This window comes from Scyliorhinus canicula, chromosome 3 (genome assembly GCF_902713615.1).
Source record: "Scyliorhinus canicula chromosome 3, sScyCan1.1, whole genome shotgun sequence".
In the NCBI taxonomy this organism is placed as follows: Eukaryota; Metazoa; Chordata; class Chondrichthyes; order Carcharhiniformes; family Scyliorhinidae; genus Scyliorhinus; species Scyliorhinus canicula.
This window is the reverse complement of record NC_052148.1, coordinates 91,949,240-91,977,157: the sequence shown is the minus strand read 5'-3', so window position 1 is coordinate 91,977,157 and position 27,918 is coordinate 91,949,240. Positions and strand designations below refer to the sequence as shown.

Genomic DNA, 27,918 nt, shown 5'->3' with positions numbered 1-27,918 from the left:
GGATGACCGTGGATTCTCTTTTGGTCTTTCTTGTTTTGTATTGGGGATGTAGGGGGGAAGATTTAGATTTGTATGTTGAAGAGAATGCTGGTTGGGGGATTGCTATTGTATTTTGATATTGTTGGTTACCTCTTGTTGGGTGTATATTCGATGAAAAAGTGGAAAATGAGGAGAATAAATATATTTTTAAAAATACAAGGGCAGCATGATGGCGCATTGGTTGGCACTGCTGCCTCACAGCGCCGAGGTCCCAGGTTCGACCCCGGCTCTGGGTCACGGTCCGTGTGGAATTTGCATATTCTCCCCGTGTTTGCGTGGGCTTTGTCCCCACAACCCAAAGATGTGCAGGGTTGGTGGATTGGCCACGCTAAATTGCCCCTTAATTGGAAAAAATTAACTGGGCACTCTAAATTTTAAAAAAAAGTGGTCTGGTCGCTGGACTAGTAATCCAGAGATGCAGGATAATGATCTTGGGACCCGGATTCAAATCCCACCACGGCAGGTGATTGAATTAGAGATGGGAAACAAATGCTGGCACACCCTGCGACACCCACGTCCATGAACGAATAAAAAAAGTAAGCTATTAGATGGGTTCAGAGAAAAGGAGACAGCAAAAATGCCTAAATTATGGTTACTGTGCATGTTTTGGAATGATTGGAGTGTGTAAGGAAGATTGGGGAGTTACAGACGCAGATTACCATGTGGGAACATGGCATTGTGGCTATAATAGAGACCTGGCTCAAAAAAAGGTAGGACTCAGTATGAAATATTCCTGGATACAAGCTGTTCAGGTAAGACAGGAAAGGAAGGAAAGTGGGAGAGGTGGGGGTATTGATTAAATAGAGACTTGCTGCGCTGGAGAGAGATATCCCCCAGAAGGGTTAGGAATAGAATCTATTTGGTTAGAACTAAGGAACACAAATGGTGCAGGTAAGATTGCTCGGTGTAGCCTATAGACCAACTGGTGGGAAAGATGCAGAGGAAAAGTAGTTATAATAGAGTATTTTAATTATCCGAATACAGGCTGGGATAGGTGCAGTGTGAAGGGTAAGAGTCCCTGGAGTGTGTTCAGACAAATCTTTTAAAGCAGGAAGTTCCCAGTCCAACGAGAAAGGAGATAGCAAAAATACCTAAATTATGGTTACTGTACATGTACAGGAATGCTTGGAGTGTGGTAAGGAAGATTGGTGAGTTACAGGTGCAGATTACCATGTGGGAATATGGCATTGTGGCTATAATAGAGACCTGGCTCAAAAAAAGGTAGGAGAAAGGAGACACTGCTAGGCCAGATTCTTTGGAATGGGGTGGTCCAAGTGGAATAAGACCATAAGACATAGGAGCAGAATTAGGCCACTCGGCCCATCGAGTCTGCTCCGCCATTCAATCATAGCTGATATGTTTCTCATCCCCATTCTCCTGCCTTCTCCCCATAACACCTGATCCCCTTATTAATCAAGAATAAGTGCCGGAAGAATATTGTTTTGGATAAAGTGATCATTGTATCATAAGGTTTTTGCTGGCTATGAAAAAGGGCAAGGAACAATCCAGAATAAGAACAATTAACTTGTGGAAAGCCAACTTCAAGGAGGTAAGAATGTATCTGACCCAGAAAAATTGAAATCTAAGGTTGGCAGGAAAAATGGTATCTGAACAATGGGCTGTCTTTAAAGAAGAGAGTAATTTGAGCACAGCCAAGACATATTCCCATGAAGGGAAATGGTAGGGCAAAAATTTTAAATCGAAGAAGAAAAAGCGTGATGAAAGATGTCAAGTTGGATAAAAGAACCGAGAAACAGGCTGAACAAAGAAGGTTCAGAAGGGAATTGAAAAAGCAAATACGTAAAGGAAAATTCTGAAAAGAAACTGGCAGCTAACATTAAAAAAAATTCCATGCCGTAGGCATATAAATGGTCGGGGAGTGGTAAAGGAAGAGTAGGGCTGATTAGGGTCCGAAAAGAGGATTTACGCATGGAGATGGTGGGGGGAGGGGAATGGTTGAGATATTAAATTAATACATTGCATCTGTCTTTAACAAAGAAGATTTGACCCAGCCCATGATGAAAGAGGAGGCATTTAAAGCAGAGGTTTAAATTAAGAAGGAGGTGGTATTGGATAGGCTATCTGTATTTAAAGTTGATAAGGCACCAGGAATGAGATACATCCAGGGATATTAGGATGGGGAGGTGGTGGCATAGTGGTATTGTCGCTTGACTAGTCATCCAAAGACCCAGGGTAATGATCTGCGGACCTGGGTTCGAATCCTACCATGGTGGATGGTGAAATTTAAACTCACTGAAATATCTGGAATTAAAAGTCTAAAAACCCTTATGGCTCACTAAGGAAATCTGCCATCATTACCTGGTCTGGAGTCATGTGACTCCAGTGGTTGACTCTTAAATTCCCTCTGAAATGGCCTAGCAAGCCACTCAGTTGTATTCAACCACTACAAAAACACAAAAAGGAATGAAACTGGACGGGCCATCCGGCATCGACCTCAGCACCGGAAACGACAACGGCAAACCCAACCCTGTTGACCGTGCAAAGTCCTCCTTACCAACTAGAGGGAAAAACATATTTGACTTCATCCTCACCAACCTGCCTGCTGCCGTTGCATCTGTCCATGACAGTATTGGTAGCAGTAATTACCACATAGTCCTTGTGGAGGCAAAGTTTCTCTTCACATTGAGGATACCCTCCATCCCCAGATCGAGCAACTCAAGACCGAGTATCCATGAGGTGCTGTGAGCCATGAGCAGCAGCAGAATTGTACTCACCACAATCTGCAACCTCATAGCTTGGCATATCCCCAATCTACCATTACCACCAAGCCAGGGGATTAAAAAAAAAATTGTGGGCGTCGCTGGCTGGGCCAGCATTTGTTGCCCATCCCTAACTGCCCTTGAACTGAGGGGCTTGCTCGGTCATTTCAGTGGAGGGCAACTAAGAGTCAACCGCATCGTTGTGTGGGTCTGGAGTCACATGTAGGTCAGTCCTGGTAAGGATGGCAGATTTCCTTCCCTGAAGGACATTGGTTAACCAGATGGGTTTTTACGACACTGGTTTCATGGTCATAATTAGACTTCCAATTCCAGATTTTTACTGAATTCAAATTTCATCATCTGCAGTTGCAGGATTCGAACCCGAGATCCCAGAACATTACTGGATTACTAGTCCAGTGACACTATCACTATGCCACCGCCTCCCCCAGAATCAACTGTGGGTCAATAAAGAGTGCAGAAGAGCATGCCAGGAGAAGCACCAGGCATGCTAAAATGAGGTGTCAACCTGGTGAAGTTATAACACAGGATTACTTGTGTGCCAAACAACATAAGCAGCAGTTAAAAGATCTAAGCGATTCCACAACAAATACATCAGATCTAAGCTCTGCAGTCTTGCCACATCCAGCCGTGAATGGCGCTGAACAATTAAACAACTCACTGGAGGAGGATGTTCCACAAATATCCCCATCCTCAATGATGAAGGAGCCCAATCCATCTGCGCAAAAGACAAGGCAACAAATTTGCAACAAACTTTGGCCAATAGTGCCGAGTGGACGATCCATCTCTGTCTGCTCATGAGGTCCCCAGCATCATAGATGCCAGTCTTCAGCCAACACGATTCACTTCACATGATATCAAAAAACAGCTGAAGGTACTGGATACTGCAAAGGCTATGGGCCCTGACAATATTCCGAAAATACAACTGAAGACTTGTGCTTTTGAACTTGCCTCACCTCTAGCCAAGCTGTTCCAGTACAGTTACAACACTAGCATCTACCAGGCATTGTGTAAAATTGCCCAGGTATGTCCTGTACACAAGAAACAGGACAAATCCAACCCGGCCAATTACTGCCCTGTAAGCCGACTCTCCATCATTAGCAAAGTCATGGAAGGAGTCATTAACAATGCTATCAAGCAGCACTTACTCAGCAATAGCCTGCTCATAGACGCTCAGTTTGAGTTCTGCCAGGGTCTTTCAGCCCCTGACCTCATTACAGCCTTGGTTCAAATATGGACAAAAGGGCTGAATGCCAGAGGCGAGGTGAGAGTGACTGCCCTTGACATCATGGCAACATTTGAAAGAGTATGGCATCAAGGAGCCCTAGCAAACTCAAGCTCAACACCATCCAAGACAATGCAGCCCACTTGATTGTTACCCCTTCCACAAACATTCAATCCCTCCATCACCGATGAACAGTGGCAGCCATATGTACCATCTACTGCACTGCGGCAACTCGCTAAGGTTCCTTAGGCAGCACCTTCCAAACCAACAACCACTAACACCTAGAAGGACAAGAGCCGCAGATAGCTGGGAATCCACCACATGATGACTCCCCTCCAAGTCACTCACCATCCTGACTTGGAAATATATCACTGTTCGTTCACTGTCGCTGTGTTAAAATCCTAATTTTCACTAATATCCTGTCGGGATGGAAATCTGCCATCCTTACCTCGTCTGGCCTACAGGTAACTCCAGACCCACAGCAATGTGGGTGGTTGACTCTTAAATGCCCTGAGGTATGGGCAATAAATGCTGACCCAGCCAGAGACGCCCACATCTCATGAACAAATAAAAAATAAATTAGGGATGAGCAATAAATGCTAGTCTAGCCAGCGATGCCCAAATCTCGTAAATTATTCTTTAAAAAGCAAAGTGAGAATAGAAATTGCAAAAGCACTGGTCATAATTGGCCAGTCCCCTTTGGACTCAGATGTGACACCAGTGAACTAGAGAATTGAAAACATTATATCCTTGTTCAAAAAAGGGTTAAAAGACAACCCCACCAAATGCAGGCCTGTCAGTTTACTTTTGGTGATGGGGAAACTTACAGAAACAATAATTAGGGACAAAATTAATAGTCATGTCGACAAACTAGGGTTAATTAAGTAAAGCTAGCATGGATTTCCTTCGGGAAAATAGTGTTTAAGTAACTTGCTGGAGTTTCTTTTTAAAAAGAGGTAACCGAGTGTGTCGGTGAGGACAATGTTTTTGATATGGAACACATGGACTTTGAAAAAGGATTTGATACTGTGCCACGCAGCTAAAGTATAGCTCAAGAAATAAAAGGGAAAGTAGCAACATGGATACAAAATTGACGGAGTGACAGGAAACTGCCAGTGGTGCTTTGTTGGGGAGTTCCCCAGAGATCAGTGTCAGGATCCTAGATATATATGAACGACTAAGCGCTTGGTGCACATGGCACAATTTCAAAATCTGCAGATTATGCAAAACTTGGAAGCTTTGTGAACTGTGAGGAGGATAATGCAAAACTTCATAAGGACAATGACAAACTGGTGGAATGTATGGCCAGGTGGCAGATGGAAGTTCAATGCAGAGAAGCGTGAAGTGATTCATTTTGGTGGAAAGAACAGGTAGAGAAGATAAAATAAGTGGTACAACTCTAAAGAGGGCGCAGGAGCAGAGGGACCTGGGTGGATATGTGCATAAGTCACTGAAGATAGATGGACAGGTTGAGAGAGAGTACAGTATTCTGGGCTTTCTAAATAGGGGCATTGAGTTTAAAAGAAAGGAGGTTACATTGAACTTGTATAGGACACGGGTTCAGCCTCAGCTGGAGTATTGTGTCCAGTTCTGTGCGCCACACTTGGGGAAGGATGTGAAGATATTGGGAAGAGTGCAGAAAAGTTTAACAAGAATGAAAGTCTTCATCCCAGAAACGAGTTCTGAAGATAGCCTGGATATGTTGGGACCGTTTTCCTTGGGGGAGAGAAGGCTGAGAGGAGATTTAATAGGAGGTATTCAAAATCATGAAGGGTCTGGACAGAGTAGTTAGGGAGAAATTTCCCACTTGTGAAAGGATCGCGAATGAGAGGATGTAGATTTCAAGTAATTTGCAAAAGAAGCAAAAGCCATATGAGAAAAAACTTTCATAGCATGAGTGGTTAAGGTCTGGAATGCACTGTATGAGAATATGGTGAAAGCAGATTCAATCGAGGCTTTCAAAAGGAATTTGACTGTTAGTTAGAGTCATACTGCACAGAAAAGGTCCTTCAGCCCATCACGCCTGTGCCGGTCAAAAACAACCACCCATTTTTCAGCTCTTGGCCCACAGCCTTGTATGCCGTGGGATTGCAAGTGTACATCTAGATACTTCTTAAATGTTACGAGGGTCTGTGCCTCCACCACCCTTTCAGGCAACGGAAGAATGAAGAGGAAGATGTGCAAGGATATGGGAGGAGGTGGGAGAATGGCACTAAGTGAATTGCTCACATGGAGAACCGGTGCAGACATGATGGGCCGAATGGCCTCCTTCTGCACTGTAACAATGCTGCGATACTGCAAAAAGAAATAATGGAGACAAGAGGAGCAACGTCTTCAAGCAAGAAATGGTTAGCATCTGGAATTGGTTTTCTGAATATGTGATGGTAGACTTCTTTAAGCAATGCATTGAATAAATAATTGAATTGTTATATGAGAAGGAACATACAGGGAGAAGGCAGGGGAGTAGCACAGCAATCTGGCTGTGTCTTAACTGCTATTTGAAACAAGCAGGTGATTCAGTTATTGAGAAAGCAACTCAGCACCACCTTCTCATGTGCAATTAGGAATGGACACTGAATTCTGACCTTGTCAACAATGCCCACATCCTGTGAATGACTATGAAAGAATTCCTGCAGGTATGACAATGTGAAACCAAAAGAAAAAATGATGGAAAATCTCAGCAGGTCTGGCAGAATCTGTAGGGAGAGAAAAGAGCTAACGTTTCGTGTCCAGATGACCCTTTGTCAAAGATAAAAGGCATAGAAAGTGGAAGGTATTTATACTGTGGGGTGGGTAACGAAAGACGAGTCAGAACCACAGAAATCAAGGGAGAAGAGTGCTACTGGCAGTCCCCAGAGAGAATAAAAGGTGTGAAAGGTCAAACAGCAGAGACACTAAAGTCAGAGGGTAAGCTGTGACAGATGTAGGGGGGAAAGGGGGAAGCAAAGGGGAGAAAAGGTAAGGAGAGGGGGAGATAAGATGGGGGGGGGGGAAGAGGAGGAAATGTATAAATATAAAGAAAGATAAGAAAGAAAGAAATGGTAAAAGACAGTAAACATGAAATGGAATGAAAACAGAAGGGACGAGGTGGGGTAGAGCTAATCATCTGAAATTGTTGAATTCGATGTTGAGACCGGAAGGCTGTAGCGTGCCTAACCGGAAGATGAGATGCTGTTCCTCCAGTTTGCATTGAGTTTCACTGGAACATTGCAGCAGGCCAAGGACAGACATGTGGGCATGGGAGCAGGGTCTTGTGTTAAAATGGCAAGTAACAGGAAGGTCAGGGCACAGACAGAAGGTGCTCAGCAAAGCAATCACCCAGTCTACATTTGGTCTCTCCGATATGACAATATGAGATCTGCATGTGTGAAGACCTGAAAACTAATTGGTTACGAACTGTAAATTGCTAGGTTATGTAGCTGAGTGATGTTTGGTTCAGTAAAGGATATTGATTTAAAGGGCAGATTTGTTTTCCATTTGCAGAGATGCGTTATTTCAGCAAATAGAAGAAATAAAGCACCTTTTACAAAAAGATCATATTGACCTCAGATTAAATGAAACCCGAGTTTATTGTACTTCCTAATGACTATGAAAGCTTATTTATTAAAAGTCAAACTTACGTGGATGCCCAGCCCATTAAGGGATTCTCCCAGCGTTCCCTGGTGTCAAATTCCAACATCCAAAGCTTTGTATTGTTCACACCAGACTGCATTGTATTCCGTGCTGGAACAAAAATCCTCACTTTACGTGTTTTTACTTGGACCTCTGGGATCCCGGTAACTGGACTGATATCCTAGATTTCAGAAACAAAACAGAAGGATGTAAGAAATAGCAATTGACCATTCTGCCCTTTGAGCAGCTCATTGATCATATCTGATCTTCAACTCCCAACCTCCTATCCCTTAATTCTCTTATGTCTCCAAACATCTCTACGTCTATCTTGAATATACTTAACAATGGTAAATGACACATAAATTTAAAGTGTTGACGGGCAGCACGGTGGTTAGCACTGCTGCCTCACGGTGTCGAGGATCTGGGCTCGTTCCCGGCCCTGGGTCACTGTCCGTGTGGAGTTTGCACATTTTTCCTGTGTCTGCGTGGGCATCACCTCCACAACCCAAAGATGTGCAGGGTAGGTAGATTGGCCAAGTACAATTATCCCTTAATTGGGAAAAAAATAATTGGGTATTCTAAATTTATTAAAAAAGTGAAATTAAAAATTAAAAATAAAATTCAAGTGTTGACATGGGTTAATAATATGGCCCTTTTACTGAACATGGAAGGCAAATGTCTCAATCACAGTGTGCTTTTCAAAACATCGCATATCCTAAATACCATGCAATAATTGTTCAACGGTTTGCCAGGTGAGTATGTGATCTTGTGATTCATAGTCAAGTCATCAGTTGCATTGTTTGGGATTTTTTATACATCTCATGAGCAGCAGCTGTGTGTCTTCCAAACTACAACAGCTACAACAATATCACCACAGTCAGAGACAATATTGCATTACTTTTTAGTACAACAACTTAATTTGTTTTCTGTTAGAACCATGGAAAGGTTATGGAGCAGGAAAAGGCCATTCAAACCATCTTGTCTCTGCTGGCTAAAAAAAGAGAAAAAAGAAAATAGCCACTCATTTAAATCACTTTTTCAGGCACCTGGTGCATAGCCTTGCAGGGTGAAGCACTTCAGGTGCAGATCCAGGTACCATTCAAATGAGCTGAGCATGTCAACCTCAACTGCCAATTCAGGCAGTGAATTCGAGATACCCACCACCCTCTGGGCGAAAAACATTTTTCCTCATGTCCCCTTGAATACTTCTATCAATCATCTTAAATCAATGCCTCCGGGTAATTGAACCCCCAGCTTGGAGGAACAGGCCTTTCCTGCCTGCCCTATCTAGGCCCCCATAAATTTGGGGTCGGTTTAGCTCAGTTGGCTGCACAGCTGGTTTGTGATGCAGAGCGAGACCAACAGCGTGGGTTCAATTCCGGTACCAAGTGAGGTTATTCATGAAGGGACCATCTTCTCAACCTTGCACATCGCCTGAGATGTGGTGATCCTCAGGTTAAAACACCACCGGTCAGCTCTCCCCCTCAAAAGGGAAAGCATCCTCTGGTCATCTGGGACTATGGTGACTTTACTTACTTACTTTAATTTTGTACACCACAATTAGGTGAGCCCTTAGCCACCTCTGTTTTAAGGAAAACAACTATGGCTCTCCAATTTTTCCCACAACGCCAATCCTCAAGTCCCAAGGCAACATTTAAAAAAATATCCAGTACTTTCTCCAGAGCATGACCTTCCTGTAATGTGGTAATTGGAACTGTATACTAAATTCCAAAAGTGGCCGAACCCGTGTTTAATACAGTATTACATCCCTGCTTTTATATTCAATACCTTGTTAAATAACAGAAAGCATTTCATACGCTTTCTTTACCACCTTTTCAACTGTCCAGCCAACTTCAGGGACATGCACACTGAGGTCTCTCACTTCTTCAACCTCTTTGGATATCTTACTGTTTATTACAGAATCATAAATTTTCTACAGTGCAGAGAGAGACCATTCGGCCCATCGAGTCTGCACGACCATCTGAAAGAGTACCCTACCTAGGTCCACACCCCCACCCTATCCCAGTCACCCCACCTAACCTGTGCATCCCTGGACAATAAGAGGAATTTATTTCATCTTGGCCAATCCATCTAAACTGCACATCTTTGGACTTTGGGAGGAAACAAGAGCACCTGAAGAAACCCACGCAGATACGGGGAGAAACCGCAAATTCCACACAGTCACCCAAAGCTGTGAAACAGCAGTGCTAACTACTGTCCCACCCTCCCTTGCTTTGTTTGCTCTCTACAAAGGGGTGGGGGGTCCCGGCAGGATGGAGTGCCGTGAACCACTCCGGCGTTGACCCGCCCCGATTCCGCACCTTCAGGGGCTAGGCCGGCACCGGAGTGGTTTGCGTCCCGCCAGCCGGCGTGGAAGGCCTTTGGCGCCATGCCAGCCGGGGCCGAAGGGACTCCACCGGCCGGTGAGAGTCCGCGCATGTGCGGGTGCGTCAGTGGCTGCTGACGTCATCCCCGCGCATGCGCAGGGGTCACCTACGCGTCGGCCATCACAGAGGCTGACACAACTGACGCGTAGGAAAAGAGTGCCCCCACTGCACAGGCCCACCCGCGGATCGGTGGGCCCTGATCGCGGGCCAGACCACCGTGGGGGCACCCCACAGGGCCAGATCCCCCCCCCAGGACCCGCTCACGCCGCCAGGTGTCGGCGGTAAGGGATCTAGTCTGATCCACGCCGGCGGGACCGGCAAAAAACCAGCGGGCCTTCTGACCATCACGGGCCAGAGACTTTGGGCAGCCCGGGGCCCATTGAGTCGCGCCTGTCCCCGCCATTCTCCGGGGCGGGCGGCAGACTCACGCCTCGTCGACGTTTGGAGGGCCAGAGAATTCAGCAGCCGGAGGGGGAGGGATTCACATCAACCCCTGGCGATTCTCCGACCCGGCCCCGGGGGGGGGGGGGGGGGTGCTATCTACTTCACTATCAACTACACAGACAATTTGTGTGTCATCTGCAAATTTCTCAATCATGCCTCCCACATTGTTGCCCAAATAATTAATGTATACAACAAATATAAAGGGCGCCAACTCTGAGCCTTACGGAACACCATTGGAAACCGCTTTAAGTGACTGATTATCCCCATCACTGAGCAAAGCAACAGGTACAGGCCATTCAGCTTATCAAGTCTGTTCCACCATTTAGTATCATCATGACTGACTGGACACTTCAATGCCTTTTACCTACACTACCCCATAATCCTTTACATTATTGTTAATCAGAAATCTGTCACAATTGGCAGCACGGTGGCACAGCGTGGAGCTTTCACATTCTCCTGGCGTCTGCGTGGGTTTCCTCCAGGTGCACCGGTTTTCTCCCAGTCCAAAGATGTGTAGGTTAGGTGGATTGGCCATGCTAAATTGTCCCTTAGTGCTCAAAGATGTGCAGATTAGCTGGGGTTATGGGGATAGGGCAGGGAAGTGGGCTTAAGCAGAGTCTTCTTTCGGAGGGTCGGGGCAGATTCAATGGGCCAAATGGCCTCCTTCTGCACTCTGGGGGTTTTTATCTTCTATATCTGCTTTAAACATGCACAATGATTGAGCTTCCACAGCCCTATGGGGTCGAGAATTCCAAAGATTCACAACATTCTGTGTAAAGAAATTTCTCCTCATCTCAGTCCTTAGTGACATTCCCTATTTTGAAATTTTGTCAATGATTTTAGACTCCCTACCCAGGCATCTATTCTGTTTTTTCCTTTAAGTATTTTGTAGATTTTAATGATGTCGCCTCTCATTCTTCGAAACACGAGAGAATACAGGCTCAGTTTTCCCAATCTCTCTTCATAAGACAATCCCACCATCCCTGGAACAAGCCTGATGAACGGTATTGCACTCCCGATGCAATAATATCCTTTCTGAGGTAAGGGGCCAAACGTGCCCACAATACTCCAGGTGGGGTCTAACCAAGCTTCTATACAATTGATGAAACATCTCCCTATTCCTGCACTCAAATCCTCTTGCATTAAAGGCAGACTTTCCATAGCCTTCCTAATAGCTTGCTGCACTTGCTTCAGTGACTTATGGACAAGAACACCTGGGTCCCTTTGTACATCTGCATTTTCTAATTTTACCATTTAGGAAATACTCCGCACATCTATTCCTTCTACCAAAATGGATTACGTCACATTTTTGCACATTATATTCCATGTGCCATGATCGTGCCCACTCACTAAGTCGGTCCAAATCCTCATGCAGTCGCTTTACATCTTCTTCAAACATGGCTTCCCATCTGTCTAGCTGTGTATCATCTGTGCACTTCGAAACATTACATTTGCTCCCCACATCCAAATCATTTATCTATTGTAAACAGCTGGGGCCCCAAGTACTGATTCTTGCAGTACCCCACCAGCGACAGCCTGCCAATGTGAGAATGACTAGTTTATTCCTACTCTGTTTTCTGCCTGTTTGCCAATCCTCAATCCATGACAGTATGTTGCTTCCTATCTCTTTTGCTCTTTTGGAATAAGTGACTCACCCATTTCGAGAAGCTGACTGTATCAGAAACTTACCAGCAAACAGATCTCTTAATAATTGGAATATCTTCCACATCTGGCTGCATCCAAGGAACCAGCTAACCCGAATCAGCCCCAGTGTTTAAAAGTTACCTACTTTTTATTTGAACCTAGCTTCCCATGTTTCTGAAACCTGTGTGTGAGAGTGCATGTGGGTAGGCCTGAATACCTGCTTGACTGCCGAATGCTTGACATTGTGTTTTTATTATTTTTCTCAAATTTAGTGGCTAATAAATTTCCTCATTCTTTGACACAAGGATACCTTGGTTGATTGGCTCCTTATTACTTACAGCTTAAGTAGGTCAGTGCATCCTTCACTGAAAAAGGATACTGTTGTGAAAATGAAACTTAAATCTTTGTTGAGCCCATCCGAGGAGGTTAAATAGAGGGGAGCCAGTTCACCCCTTTTCACCCGGTCGTAACAAAAATGGGGGCTTGCGTCCGGAATAGTTTCCGCAGACTAATACATTAACGAGGGAATTGAGTAGAGAAAGTTAATGGTTTTTTCAAAAGCTATGTAAAAACTGCAAAAGATTGTCTTGGGTTTGTAATGCCAATGTGCTAAACTGTCCACATTCAATGTTAAGGCTATCATAGAACGCAATGAGATAACTTGTGAGAAGTTAAAGGAATAACTAAAAGGTGCAGCTAAGCACTTAGCAGTGGAGTTCCACCCAAAAGCAGAATTCCAGGAAATAGAAAAGGAAAGAGAGTATAAATTTTAAAAACCTGAGCTGAGAAGGGTGGATCCCCATTGAAGGCACTTTGGTGAGGGAACTTGTCTTGGGGGCTCAGATATTCAGGTTTGCCCAATTAATCCCCAAGTTTTATGAAGAAGTGTGGATGCCTTCTTTATCTCTTTTGAAAGATTAGCACAGCAGTTAAAGTGGCAGCCCAACATTGGAACCTGCTGTTGCAGCGTTAGTTGACAGAAAAAGCTCATGAGGTTTACTCCCCCTTGCCCGAGGAAAGTGCAACAAGCTATAAAGCAGCAAAAAGGGATATTTTGGATGTGTACAAGTTAGTCCTGAAGGCATTCAGTTAGAAATTCTGTGCTCTCAGGAAACTGTCTGACCAGATATATCTAGAATTTGAATGGCTCAAGCAGCTTGATGTTGACACGCGCTTTAAATTAAAAAAAATTTTTTTGATTACCCAATTATGTTTTGCAAGGGGCAATTTAACGTGACCACCTTTCCTGCACATCTTTGGGCCATGGGGGTGAAACCCATGCAGACACGGGGAGAATGTGCAAACTCCTCACAGACAGTGACCCAGGGCCAGGATTCAATCCCGGGTCCTCAGCGCCTTAGGCAGCAATGCTAACCACTGTGTCACCGTGTTGCCCTCAGCGCGCTTAAAATTGAGGCCACCTTCGAAAATCTTCATAAAATAATTCTCGAGGAGTTCATAAACTTCTCAATAAGAATTGAGAGAGAGGAACAGAATGTAACAGGGTCAGTCAGGCAGAAACTCTGGTCAATGATTATGAGCTTGCCCATGAATCCTCATCCCACAGGAAACAGTTCTATGGTTACCTGCCACCAACTGAGAAGGATAGAAGGTGGGAAAGTGATGGGAAACTGAACATCCATGGGAGAGAAGGGACAACTGGAAACTCTGAGTAGGGGCCCCCCCGAAGGCGAGAAAAGGTGGTTCCAAAAGAGGAGTTGAGGCCAAGAGGCCGATGTGTATTAACTGCCACAGGGCAGGACAGCTCCAGGCTGAATGCTGGAGGTTTTGGGAAAAACACATGGGATTTGTTGGGACACAAATGTTATGGCTCTGGCTGCGGCAGCAAATCCCTGTGGATGTACTACTGATAGTGCAGCCATTGGATTCAACAATTATAGAGAGGGGTCCTTTAAAATATTAGCTAAAATATTCTGGAAAATAAAATGATTCTTGAAAATTATTTTAATTTGCAGAAATATGAGTATGTTATGAAATTGGCTAATGTTTTGAATACTATCCATGACTGTCTCAAATGTAATGAATAATGTACTGCAAGTACTCTTACTGATATGATAGTACATTCAACGTGTTTGAAACAATCTCAAAACTGAGATCAGGCATGATGTCGAGAGTTTGAATGTGGGATAAGAGTCGTGGAAAGATAATTGATTTGGAGTAATTGATTAATGTCCAATTAACCAATTGCCTGTTAAGTGACTGACACTTTCCTGAACGATCAAGGGCGTCTCAGCTGAGTATTAAAACCAATGTAACCAAGTAAGGGGCTAAACCCAGATAAGGATTCCCCTAAGAACGTGATCCGTTTGAATGATGAGAGAGGGGAATTTTAGCCGTCGGAAAATCCTTGAAGCATTCGTAAAAATGACTTTTAAGGCCTTCTGTTGAAATGATTTTTAAGTTTGTAAATCTGGAGCCACTTTTCTCTTGAAGTTTTTGCTTTCACCCATTGGTGTCGCAAGGATATTTTGAGGCATGCAGGAAAAAGTCTTTCGATTCAATTTTGAATGTACCAAAATGATTCTTAAAGAAATAAACACTGCTTTACATTCATTCAACCAGACTGAGACCGTATCTATGAGCAAGAGATTTAGAACAGTACAGCACAGAACAGGCCCTTCGGCCCTCGATGTTGCGCCGAGCAATGATCACCCTACTCAAACTCACGTATCCACCCTATACCCGTAACCCAACAATCCACATGGTGGATTGGCCATGCTAAATTGCCCGTAGTGTAAGGTTAATGGGGGGATTGTTGGGTTACGGGTATACGGGTTACGTGGGTTTAAGTGGGGTGATCATTGTTCGGCACAACATCGAGGGCCAAAGGGCCTGTTCTGTGCTGTACTGTTCTATGTTCCCCCTTAACCTTACTTTTTAGAACACTACGGGCAATTTAGCATGGCCAATCCACCTAACCCGCACATCTTTGGACTGTGGGAGGAAACCGGAGCACCCGGAGGAAACCCACACACACACGGGGAGGACGTGCAGACTCCGCACAGACAGTGACCCAAGCCGGGAACCGAACCTGGGACCCTGGAGCTGTGAAGCATTGATGCTAACCACTATGCTACCGTGCTGCCCCCATAAACGAAAATCACACCCCTAGACCATTGACTCGGTGATAAGGTGAGTTTTTTAAAAATCCCAGAGAGTAAAAAGCATTTTGTATCAAGGGAAGAATTGCCACATTTCCCCAAAGTAATTCAGGGGCCAGTCAAACTCTACTGCTGGGAAAATGTATGACTTTTCCACCAGAGAGAGCAGGAAGTGACAAGGTGTTAATAAATGATATTGAAGGAGGATGCATGCAAGGTGTTAATAAATGATATTGAAGGAGGATGCATGCCTTATACTGAATGCACCTGGAGTAAAAAATGTATATTATTACAAACTTTACGCAAAGTCTCTAACCTGCAGATACCTGAACTCACTCCCTCTCGGCAGCTCTACCCTCTGCCAGACCCTCCTCCAGACTGGCGAACCCTTCCTCCAAATCCAAATCCCTCACTTTGACCAACCCCACTTCCCTCCATCTCCATCCCATCCAGCTCAAACCCATGATTCTCACACAGCGGTGTTAACACTGACATCCCTTCCATCCTAAAATGCCTCCTCAGCTGATTCCATATCTTCACCGTGGACTGCACCACTGGGCTCCCTGAATACTAACTCGGAGCCATTGGCAACGCTGCCGTCACCATCGCCCTCAAACTAGACCCCTTACAAGATTCCTCCTCTATCCTTACAGACTCTACCTCTTCTCCTTCCCACCACCGCCACACCTTGTCTACATTCGCCGCCCAATAATAATGAAGCAAGTTCGGCAACGCCAACCCCTCCTGCTGCCTCTGCAGCAGGGTCCTCCCCACCCTCGGCACCTTTCCCGCCCATACAAAGTCTTCGATGATCGTGCCCATTTTCCAAAGAAAGGCCTTTGGTATAAAGATCGAGAGAGCCTGAAAGATAAACAAGAACCTCGGCAGAATATTAATTTTCACCACTTGGACCCTCCCCGCCAATGTAAAAGCCAGCATTTTTACTGGCTGCATGTCCACAAGGATGCAATACGGTTTTGCAGAACCTGCCAGGTTGTGGGAAAACCCTAAAATGCAAACATTCCATGCCAGCTTTGGGGGAATATTCAGCAAGACGCTAGTGGACTGTCAGCAGACACCACAAATCCTTGGAGAGATATCACCAACATTACCTCCGCTAAATCCCGCAAATCTACTGGGAGGATAGGTGTACTAACTTGAGCGTCCTCTCCCAGGCCAATATCCCCAGTATTAAGGCACTGGTCACATCAACCAGCTACAATGGATGGACCACAATGTCCGCATGCCCGACACAAGACGCCCGAAACAAGTGCTCTACTTTGACCTCTACAGTGGCAAGCGATCACTAGGAGGGCAGAGGAAACACAACAAGGACACTCTGAAAGCCTTCCTAAATATAAGCAACATCCCCATCGACACATGGGAATCGCTTGTCTTAGAACACACAAACTGGAGAAGCATCTTTGAAGGTTCAAATCACCTTGAGTGTCGCACGCAGATGCCAATTGTAAACAGCAGAAGGAGTGTGCAGAATCCGGAGCGTCCCACCCACCCACCTCACTAAACACCATCTGCCAAACCTGTGGCAGTCGGTGGATCCAGGATTGGACTATTCAGCTACCACAGAACTTACCTCCCCGGAGTGGAAACAAGTCATCCTCGACTCTGAGGAACTATCCAAGACAGAATGGACTGTGTGGGGCTCCTGTCCGACAAACGGGCTCCCAAAATATGTACGGGAAGGCAGTGGCGTAATGGTAATGTCCCTGGACTAGTAATCAGGGTAATGTTCTGGAGATCAAGGTTTGAATCCCACCAGGGCAAATGGTGATATTTGAATTCAATAAAAATCTGTAATTAATTGTCTAATAATCACCATGAAACCATTGTCGACTGTGGTAAAAACCCACTAATGGTTCACTAATGTCCTTTCGTGAAGGAAATTTGTCATCCTGGTCTGGCCTACATGTGACTACAGACCCACAGCAATGTGGTTAACTCTTAAATGCCTCCTGAAATGGCCTGGCAAGCCAGCCGATTCAAGGGCAATTAGGGATGTGACTCCCTGCTTCCCAAAAGAGCATGGGGGAAATGACCCAATACTGACTAGCTCACCAAAATTTGTCGGATCAACAGTCAAATTTCATGTCCCAAATATTCCAGGAAGTCATGGATAACCTCCACAGTGTATCAGCACATCTAGAATGGTACCACCAGACCCTAAAAACAATGAGCAGGGCAGCACGGTAGCACAAGTGGATAGCACAGTGCCAGGGTCCCAGGTTCGATTCCCTGCTGAGTCACTGTCTGTGAGGAGTCTGCATGTTCTCCCCGTGTCTGTGTGGGTTTCCTCTTTGTCCTGCTTTTGTCCGACTAGCAAATACAGAAATTCTAGCAAAATTGGATACCATTTTGCCCACGTAAATACAGAACAGACAAGGCTGCTCACTGCATTTAAATGCATCTGCAGCGACAAGCCAGACTACACCACTTTAGCTCTACATGATGTGGATGTGGGAGAGGCCCCTCCCATAAGACAACATCCCATTAATTTGGAAAGGGGTTCAGCAGGATGTTAAACACACGCTGGAGCATCAACTAATAGAGTCAGCGAGAATGGCTGGAGCTCCCCAGCTGTGCTCAAGCCCAAGCCAGATGGGTTCATAAGGCTCTGCATTGACTACCAAAAGGTTGAAGCAGTGACTAAAGTCAATACCTATCCGATCCCCTGCCTGGAAGACTGCATAGATAGGGTAGATAATGATGCAGCCTACATTAAAAAGATGGATATACTCAAGGGGTACTGGTAGGTTCCCTTGGCTGCCCTCAAGGGCAGAAGGAAGTGTATGGCTTTGTGACTCCAGATGGGTTATATCAGTTCATGTCATTTGGACTCAAAATGTCTGACCACCATTCAACGACTGAAAAACCAGGTAGTAACAGGCTTATCCAAGTGCACCTAGACAAGCTCAGTGTACAGTAACGTCTGGGAAACACACTTAGAGCAACTGGAAATGGTCTTCCAGAAATTACAGTCAACTGATTTTGTGGTCAAACTTGCAAAGAACAAATTTGCTAAGGATCAGGTGTTTTACCTAGGGCACACGGTGGGTCAAGGACAAGTGCTACCCAGAGCTGCAATTCCCAAAACAAAATGGGAAATCATGAGACTTTTAGGGATATGCACGTTATGCCACAATATCTCCTAAACCTAGCACTGTAGCAGCCCCACTAACAGACCTATTACAGAAAAAAGAAGAAATAGTATGGATTGTTTTTTAAATTTGCTCATGGGATATGGGCATCACTGGCTGGGCCAGCATTTATTTCCCAACCCTAATTGCCTTGAACCAAGCGACTTGCTAGACCATTTCAGAGGGCATTTGGGAGTCAACCTCATCGTTGTGTGGGTCTGGAGTCACATATAGCCCAGACCAGGTAAGGATGGCAGATTTCCTTCCCTAAAGGACATTAGTGAACCAGATAGGTTTTTACGACAATCAACAATAGTTTCATGGTCATGGACTTTGAATTTCAGATTTTTACTGAATTCAAATTTCAACATCTGCCGTGATGGGATTCGAACCCGGGTCCCCAAAGCATTACCCCGGATCTCTGGATTATTAATCATTACCCACTTTAAATTTTTTTAAAAGCTGTAATAATTTTGAACTACGATTTAAGTAATTTCTAATTGATGTCCATTACTGAACAGAGGCACGGTGGCACAGAGGTTAGCACTGCAGTCTCATAGTGCCAGGGTCCCAGTATCAATTCTGGCATTGGGTGACTGCCTGTGTGGAGTTTGTATGCTCTCCTCATGTCTGTGAGTTTCCTCCGGGTGCTCCGGTTTCCTCCCACAGTTCAAAGATGTGCAGGTTAGGCCATGACCAGTGTGTGAGGTTATGGGGATAGGCGGGTGAGTGGGCCTAGCTATAGTGTTCTTTTGGAGACTCGTGCAGACTCAAAGGGCCGAATGGTCTCCTTCTGCACTGTAGGGATTCTATGATTTCTTCTGCACTGTAGGATTCCTATGAGTCCCATGAACAATATACATTAAAGTTGCAGTCCAAGCAAACTAAATACTTGAAATGGAGAAAGTAAGGAAAGCAAACCACAACAGCACAGTTTACATGAGTACTGTCAAAATATAGGCCATTGGGAAACCAGGCATTTACCAACTAACTGCTAGTTTACCATAAATAAGTTGAAAATTAAACGAATCTCAATGTAAATATTACATATAAATTACAACGAAATACAGAGAATGTTGGAAAATCTGAAAGGTCTTTTAACGAATTAACCAGTGCTTTCAGCTCCACTTTAACCAAGCATTAAAATTATTTGAGGCTGTCCTTCTCCAGGAGGACGAGACAAGAATAGAGACACCAATTATTATTAGTTAGGTACTTTTCCAAAATGCTGAACAAACAACAGAAATAATATTCAACAGTAGAAAAAGAAACCCTTGGCTTATTGTTGGCTCTCAAACACTTGAGATATATGTCTAAGATGGATACAGGGAGGCCAGTCTATACCGACTATAGCTCTTTGACCCTTGTGGAGGTTAAAAACTCAGAATGCCGGGTTATTCTGTTGGAGTCTGTTTCTCAAACAATATCATCTAAACATCACCATATTGCAGGGAAATAGAATGTAATTGTGAACGCCCTGTCCAGAACTTAAAGATCCCCAGTTAAACTGAAGTGATAATCTGGAGCAAGGCTAAGAGTGAGTGGAAATGAATGTATTTTTGTTTGTTTTGTGTTTTTATATCTTGTAATGAAACAAGAGTGAATCTCATTTCGGTTTTTGTGGTGGGCCAATGTCATGAGGCTATATGCATCTTTATTTTTGTAAATATGATTTTCAACTTTCAACTGATTCAAAATTTTGCAATTAGAACATAGAACATAGAACGATACAGCGCAGTACAGGCCCTTCGGCCCTCAATGTTGCACCGACATGGAAAAAAAACTAAAGGCCATCTAACCTACACTATGCCCTTATCATCCATATGCTTATCCAATAAACTTTTAAATGCCCTCAATGTTGGCGAGTTCACTACTGTTGCAGGTAGGGCATTCCACGACCTCACCACTCTTTGCGTAAAAAACCCACCTCTGACCTCTGTCCTATATCTATTACCCTTCAATTTAAGGCTATGTCCCCTCGTGATAGCCACCTCCATCCGCGGGAGAAGGCTCTCGCTGTCCACCCTATCTAACCCTCTGATCATTTTGTATGCCTCTATTAGGTCACCTCTTAACCTTCTTCTCTCTAACGAAAACAACCTCAAGTCCATCAGCCTTTCCTCATAAGATTTTCCCTCCATACCAGGCAACATCCTGGTAAATCTCCTCTGCACCCGTTCCAAAGCTTCTACGTCCTTCCTATAATGGGGCGACCAGAACTGTACGCAATACTCCAAATGCGGCCGTACTAGAGTTTTGTACAACTGCAACATGACCTCATGGCTCCGGAACTCAATCCCTCTACCAATAAAGGCCATCACACCATAGGCCTTCTTCACAACCCTATCAACCTGCAGTAATCTATTCTAATTGAGATAGAGCTAATTCTTTAATGAAAAGGCCACATTCCAAGGTGAAAGTGAGAAATAAACAAATCACACTCAGGGGTGTGTGAAGAGAGAGACTATAACGTAGACACCGATCAAAACTTGTAACTGTCTGAGGAAGGTTAAAATGCAAAGTGCCAGATGTTAAAACAATGGTGGCCACAAACACACACCTCTTAATGTACAATGGGTGGTATTTCAAGGAAAGGCTACCCAGCCAATAGAGAGAGATTTGCAAGTGACACAAGCGGGATCAAGAAAATCTTCAATAGAGGAAACAGACTGAGGGAAGGTCTCTCCTCCTCTCTCAGTTTTGGGATAAATGACTCACCTTGTTCAAGAAGCCAACAATACCAGAAACCTCGCAGCAACCCAAGATCTCGTAATAATCACAAAATCGCTTACATCTAACTGCATGCAAGTATCTAGCTAAACTAAATCAACCAGTGTTTAAAATCTACACCTCAAGGACAATCATTTAGCCGTACATTCTTTTACCTTTTGTTATTGGACTCTGGCTCCGTATTTCTGATGCCTGTGTGGGTTTATGTTGAGCGCATGCATGTGTGTATGAGCCTGAATGACTGCATGACGGCTGAACGCGTGACTTCGCACTTTATTATTTTTCTTAGGCTCAGTGGTTAATAAATGTTCTCTCTCTTTGACTCAAGAAAACCTTGTTTGATTGGCTCCTTATTGCTCACAGCTTAAATTGTTAAATACATTCTGATTTGGAAAAGGCATAGCCTACTGAAACTTAAACCTTTGATGTGACCATCCAAGGAGTTTGAATAGAATGCAGCCAATTCACCCCTCTCGCCAGGTTGTAACAGGTGCATGATGTAATATTTGATCCCATATTATGTTTCAAGTGAATGGCAAAGTTTCTGCAGTAATCATTAGCCATTTAAAAGATCGTTCAGCATAATGTAATACATTTAATTTGTTCTTGCTTATTGCCAACAACGTTCCTTCTACAGTACTTCTGTTGCAAAAGAACAAATTCATAACACCGTATTCCTGTATTAAGAGGTGATGCCCCATTAAATCCGTTCATGATCTTGACCACATATCAACGTGGAAGGTTTTCAGGAAGAATACTTCAGAATGAAGAAAACTGCACTTTTTTCAGTCAAATAACAATTGTTCACCTTTAATAATTTTGCTTTATATATTAAGAATATCTCAGTCAGCAGATTGAAAAGATTCATTCATAGCCACAACACAGGTCTATAATAATTTCTGTTAAATTGCACGTCCCATATGCAGCTAGCGATTTCAACATATGGTGGATATTAATATTAATCCATACAGTTGCATTATATGCACCTTTAAAGCAATATTTTTTAAATTAGGCAATAAATTTTCAACTCTAGTTTTCCCCATGAGGAATTATTGCCTGGCAGTCAGTGAACAGTGGCTGATACATTCCATTAATGACTTAGCCACTCTATGTTCAATGAACAAGTTGACCCAATGTTTTCTTTTCATAGGATACAAATAATTGGACTTCCTGAAACTCAGTTCTGTCCATATGCTGGAGATGGGCATACCCACAGTCAGACCTAATATTTTAAGTAGCAAAATCATTGAGTGCCATTTTATTATGATGTCTGTTAAACCATAAAATTTCAGAATTTAAGATGCTATTAAATTGTCCAATAATTGCCAAACTTTGATATTTGTGAAACCCCTGCAAATGTTGACACATTTCTGAGCACCAACCCTATTCCTGCAGAAAATGCTAGTTAATATACAGCAACAGAAACAATTTGAGAGTAGGTCAAGAACTACAGGACTGAACTTTCCTGGCCCATCAGAAACATGTGAGAGAACTGGCATTATTCTGGAGAAGGATGTGAAGGGTGTTTTGAGGGGAGTCCGAAGTCCTGCGGGATAATGGCTACACGCTATTAGATCATTGCTCGCTGTGTATTGCACATACTAATTTATGGGCTTAAGAGCACCATTTTCAGACCTGAAAAATGTCACATCGACTTCAAATTAGTCAGGAATGGAAAGGTATCTCAAATATTTAAGCAACAGTGAAGCTAATTATTTTATGCTGCCAATATGCAGTAGCAACACGAGTGGTATATTCCACTAACAGGATTCTGCCATCAGTCGAAAAAGATGTTCTGCTTCCCACAGAAATAAGCAGTGTGCTATATGAAAATGAAAAAATGAAAATCGCTTATTGTCATGAATTTCAGTGAGAGTGTTATGCCAGGCAGATAGGCTGTATGCCCCAACTGGTGGAATATATCAAACAGCACATCCTTTGGCTGTTTGCAATAGGCACAGTATTGACCATACACAACAAGTCCGTGCTTGCAAAACTCAGAACGTAATATCTAACATTAGATGTGATTCCATGATTGGACAGCACTTGCTGAACAATCATGAGTGAACCAAGAATTACACGAAAAAACAATTTAAGATGACCAGTTGGGCTCACAATGTGGCTCACATACGCTTGCTAGAATCAACATATATTCCTACACAGGGACCTGTCCTCTGCAGGCAAAAGGAACATGTCCAGGCATTGTGCTTCTTTAAAATTTTAATTCTATGAGGAGCCATAATGGGATTTGAACCAATGTCCCCAGAGCAATAGCCTGGGCCTCTGGATTACAAGTCCAGTGACATTACCATAAGGCCACTGCCTATTACACAAAGAACTGAATGTTTAACAAAATGGAGTTTACAACCATCATGACTTGTTAACATCAAGATTATAATTGATAACTGAGTCATAAAATGGGAAGAAGAAAGAGGATACATTCATTTTTATGACAACATTCCAAGGAGGATTTTTCTTTGTGTGTTAGCTTTTCTTGGGATAGTCTTTCCATCGGGAACACCAGACCTTTCAGCTGGGCGGTTGGCAGTCTCTATCACTATCTGGAAGTGCAGGACAACATGGATAAATGTTTTTTTGACTCTAGAATATTTCCTGTCTAGTGAATGGGGAAAATTAGGACTCAAAGCATGTAACCTTTTAGCGAAGTTAAATTAATATATGTTGGCTGTTTTAAAAAAAGTGTTTCACTGCAGAAGGTGTTTCTTCTTTTTCTTTCCCCATTGATGATTATTGATGTTCACCAATGTGCTTTTGAAATATCCAAGTGCAAAACAAATAGGATTTGCTGCAGAACCAAACTGTTCACAGTGTCAGTCTGTAGACATGTCACCGAGTCTCCTGGGAAGTTAAAGTCCCCTGCACCCATCTGTTTCCCAGATGTGCTTCTTAACCAGTCTAGAATTTATCTATAGTAACTAATGGCAACACAGTGAATCTTGTAATTGAATGCTCATCAGGACACGCTATCCTCTGTAAATCCATTACCAGGGGTTTGTACAAATGAGTTATCCACCCGTACCCATCTGTGATTTGGCAGAGGGAAAAAGAGGAAAAAAAGCAGGAAAACCTGGCCAGTCACTTGAATAGATAGATGTGAGGGTCACAAAAACGTTTGGTGTGTTGGGCTGCAAAATTGGTTGTAGTCAATAAACTTCTCAGCCTGCTTGATCCGATCTTCAGTCATACTACAGTATTAATGTTGTTTCCATAAACAATCTCCAGTAATATCAGTTTTGTACTTTTCACATTTGTTACATTTTAGTCAGGAATAGTAATTTGTTACAAATACGCGATACAATATGGCATTAAGTGCTTTTTGCAGGATTGCAATTAGAATGAACCGCCTGGTATCTTCATTCCACAAGCATTCATTCATTCTTTCTTCTGTATGCCTGTATGGCTTGCACATTGAGAGCCCAGATGACTGAATTTGGCAGTGAATTTCTCAAGATACATTGTTTTATTAAAAAGCAGCACAGCTGTTTAATAGCATACGAGATAACATCCTACATAATTTTAACTTACCCTCTTCTCCACTTAAAAGAACACGAGATATACTCAAGAAAATTCGACCCAAAAATATTCCCTGGTAATGGCCAAAATTTACCATAATACAATAGTAGCATTAAGCTACTGATGAATTCAGTTAATAATTTTCATTTTATAGATTTGCAGCACTATACAAGTACTCAAATTCATAGTACAGGAGACCATTCATCCCACTATACCCGTGTTGGCTCTTCGATGGGGCAATCTAAAATTAATCTGACTGCTCCCGACAGCCTTGCACTGTGATTCTAATACTTATCTTAAATGAGGCAATGGTGTCTGGATCAATCGCACCTCATGACAAAGCACTCTGTGCTCCAATAACCCACTGAGAGGCGGCACGCTGGCACAGTGGTTAGCATTGCTGCCTCGCAGTAAAACCCGGGTTCAATTCTGATCTTGGGCGTCTGTGGAGTTAGTCAGTTCTCCCCGTGTCTATGTGGGTTTCCTCTGGGTGCTCTGGTTTCCTCCCACAGTCCAAAGATGTGCAGGTTAGTGGACTGGCCATGGTAAATTGCCCCTTAATGTCCAAAGGCTAGGTGGGGGGTTACGGGAATGAGGTGGGGAGAGGGTCTGGGTAGGGGACACTTTCAGGAGGTTGGTGCAGACTCGATGGGCCAAATGGGCTCTTTCTGCACTGTAGGTATTCTATGATTTTATGATATCGCCTTCCTATTAAAGGATTATCAATTTTTTGCAGACACCTGAATCAGACCAAATAGTCTTTTCCAATTCATTTCAAAACAATTTGCATTTACAGTCTTTTAAATAGATGCTTCACGGGAATATTATAAAGCAAAATTTTACATGAAAGCCATTTAGGTAGATATTAGGGCAGAAGATCATAGGTCAAAGAGGTAGGTTTTAAGAAGTGTCTTAAAGGAGAAAAGAGATGTGAAGAGGTATTGGGAAGGAATTCAGAGCACCAGGTTATTTTTTTTTTCCCAATTATGGGTAGCAGGGTCAATTCACCTACCCTGCACATCTTTGGGTTGTGAGGGTGAGACCCACACAGACACAGCGGAAATGTGCAAACTCTGCAGTGACAGTGAGCGGCGGCTGGGATCGCTGGGTCCTCAGCGGCGTGAGGCAGCAATGCTAACCACTGCACCACTTTGGGAGTGGATTACAGAGCTTAGGGCCTTGGCACGTGAGGGTATGGTGAGTTGCGGTGAAGCAAACAAAATTGGGGATGTGCAAGAGCAGAATTAGAGAAATATAGGTATCTTGAAGGTTGTAGAACTGGGAGAGATTATAGAGATAGGGAGGAACAAGACAATGGGGAAATTTGAAAATTTAAAATTGATTGAACCACAGGTTGATGGGTAAACAAGACTTGGAGAGAATAAAGACATGTGCCACAGAACCTTGATTATCTCAAGTTTACAGAGGGTAGAATATGGGGAGTTAGCCAGGAGTGCATTGGAATAGTAAAATCTAGAGATAACAAAGGTATGGATGAGGGTTTCAGTATGTGCCGAGGTAGAGATGGAGTCAGGGAATGTTATAGAGTGTGGATATGTTGTTGGAAACTCAATTCAGGGTCAAATATGACACCAAGGTTGTGAACAATCTGGTTCAGCTTCAGAGTATTCAGAGGGAGAGGAATGGGATCGCTCGTTAGGGAATTGAGGACAAAGGAAATTAGGTATTCCCTGGAGAGAATTTCTGTATATCCAGTACTAGATATTGGACAAGCGATCTAGACATTTGGAGACACGGTAGGAGTTGATAAAGATGGTGGTTCAGCTGGACTATGTGTCTTCAGTGTACATGTGAAAACTGATGTTGTACTTACGGATGGTGTAACTGAGGGTAAGCACGTGGGTGAGAAATAGAAAGTCAAGGACAGATCCTTGGTGGACATGAGAGGGAATGGTGCAGGAGAGGGAGCAGAGCAGGTGTTTCATTGGCTATGATTAGATAGATAAATGGGGTGGCATACTGGTGCAGTGGCTAGCACTGTTGCTTCACGGTGACAAGGACCAGGGTTCGATCCCGGCCTCGGGTCACCGTCTATATGGAGCTTGCACATTCTCCACGTGTCTGCCACGTGTCACTCCCATAACCCAAAAAGATGTGTAGGGTAGGTGGATTGGCCACGCTAAATTGCTCCTTAATTGGAAATTTAAAAAAAAAATGATCTGACAGTTAAGAATTGGGTAGAACTGAACGAGGCAAGTTAATTCTCACCAAAGCGATTGGCGGTCAAGAGAAAGAGGAGGTCGCCATGGTTAAAGTTAAACACTGCAGTTTGAGAAGGGATACTGCACCTTTGTTACAGTCACATAGGATGTCACTTGTGCCTTCATTAAGGGCCATTTTGGTATCATGGCAAGGGTGGAAACCTGATTGGAGGGATTCAAACATGGCGTTCTAGGTGAGATGGACACAGATTTGGGAGGCAACAACACATTCAAGGGCTTGGGAGCATAAAAATGGAGGTTGGTAAATAAGTGGTGTCATGTGAGAGTATCTTGAAGAAATGGGTGTTTAAGAAATGTACCTTTAAGAAATGGGTGTTTATTAGTGATGTCAGAGTGTGGGTGGAGCTGCTCTGTCAGTCAGCTTTCTACTTTAGTTTTTGAGCAGGCTGCAGGGTGTGTTTTAGTTTAGTTTTCAGTGTTGGAGCTGAAGTCAGACCAAGTAGGTGTACTGCTGTTCTCTCTACCATCAAAAGACTATCTCTTGATCATTTGGTGAATTCAGAATTATAAATGTTTTCAGTAGTGACTTTAACCTGATGTGCTTCTGTTAAAGGTGATGTTTTTTATAAGTATTCTGGATGTTAAAAGGACAACATAAGCATTACTTAGTGTTACTCTTTGGGGGTTGTATTTGAATTAATCGTTGCTAAGATGTTCACTGTTTTAAAGAGGTTAACTTGAGTTCATAGAATAAACATTGTTTTGCTTTAAAAAATACTTTTCCATTTCTGCTGTACCACACCTGTGGAGTGGGCCGTGTGCTCCCCATACCAAATCTATTAAAAGTCGTGGGTCAGGTGAATTCCATGATACACTTTGGGGTTCTCTAAACCCTGGCCCATAACAGTAGTTGTTTGTAAGGACGGTGAGCTCTGGGGATGGGTTTTGAGGAGGGGGCGGAAATGATGATCGATTGTCAGAATCTGAAGAGAGAGAACTGTCAACAATAACAACTAAAAGAACCAGGAAAACTGGGTGGTCATTAATTTAGTGCAGTAAGAAGTCTTACAACACCAGGTTAAAGTCCAACAGATTTGTTTTGAAT

The 27,918-nt window shown here is 43.5% G+C and overlaps 1 protein-coding gene across 1 annotated transcript in view; it reads right to left on the bottom strand.

Moving 5' to 3' along the window:
* Window positions 1-27,918, bottom strand: part of ndufs4 (NADH:ubiquinone oxidoreductase subunit S4) — a 207,856-nt gene that overhangs the window by 15,108 nt on the left and 164,830 nt on the right. The window contains exon 3 of the mRNA XM_038790890.1: window positions 7,623-7,795. Within this exon, the coding sequence (XP_038646818.1) occupies window positions 7,623-7,795 (173 nt within the window). The remainder of the gene's footprint in view (window positions 1-7,622; window positions 7,796-27,918) is intronic.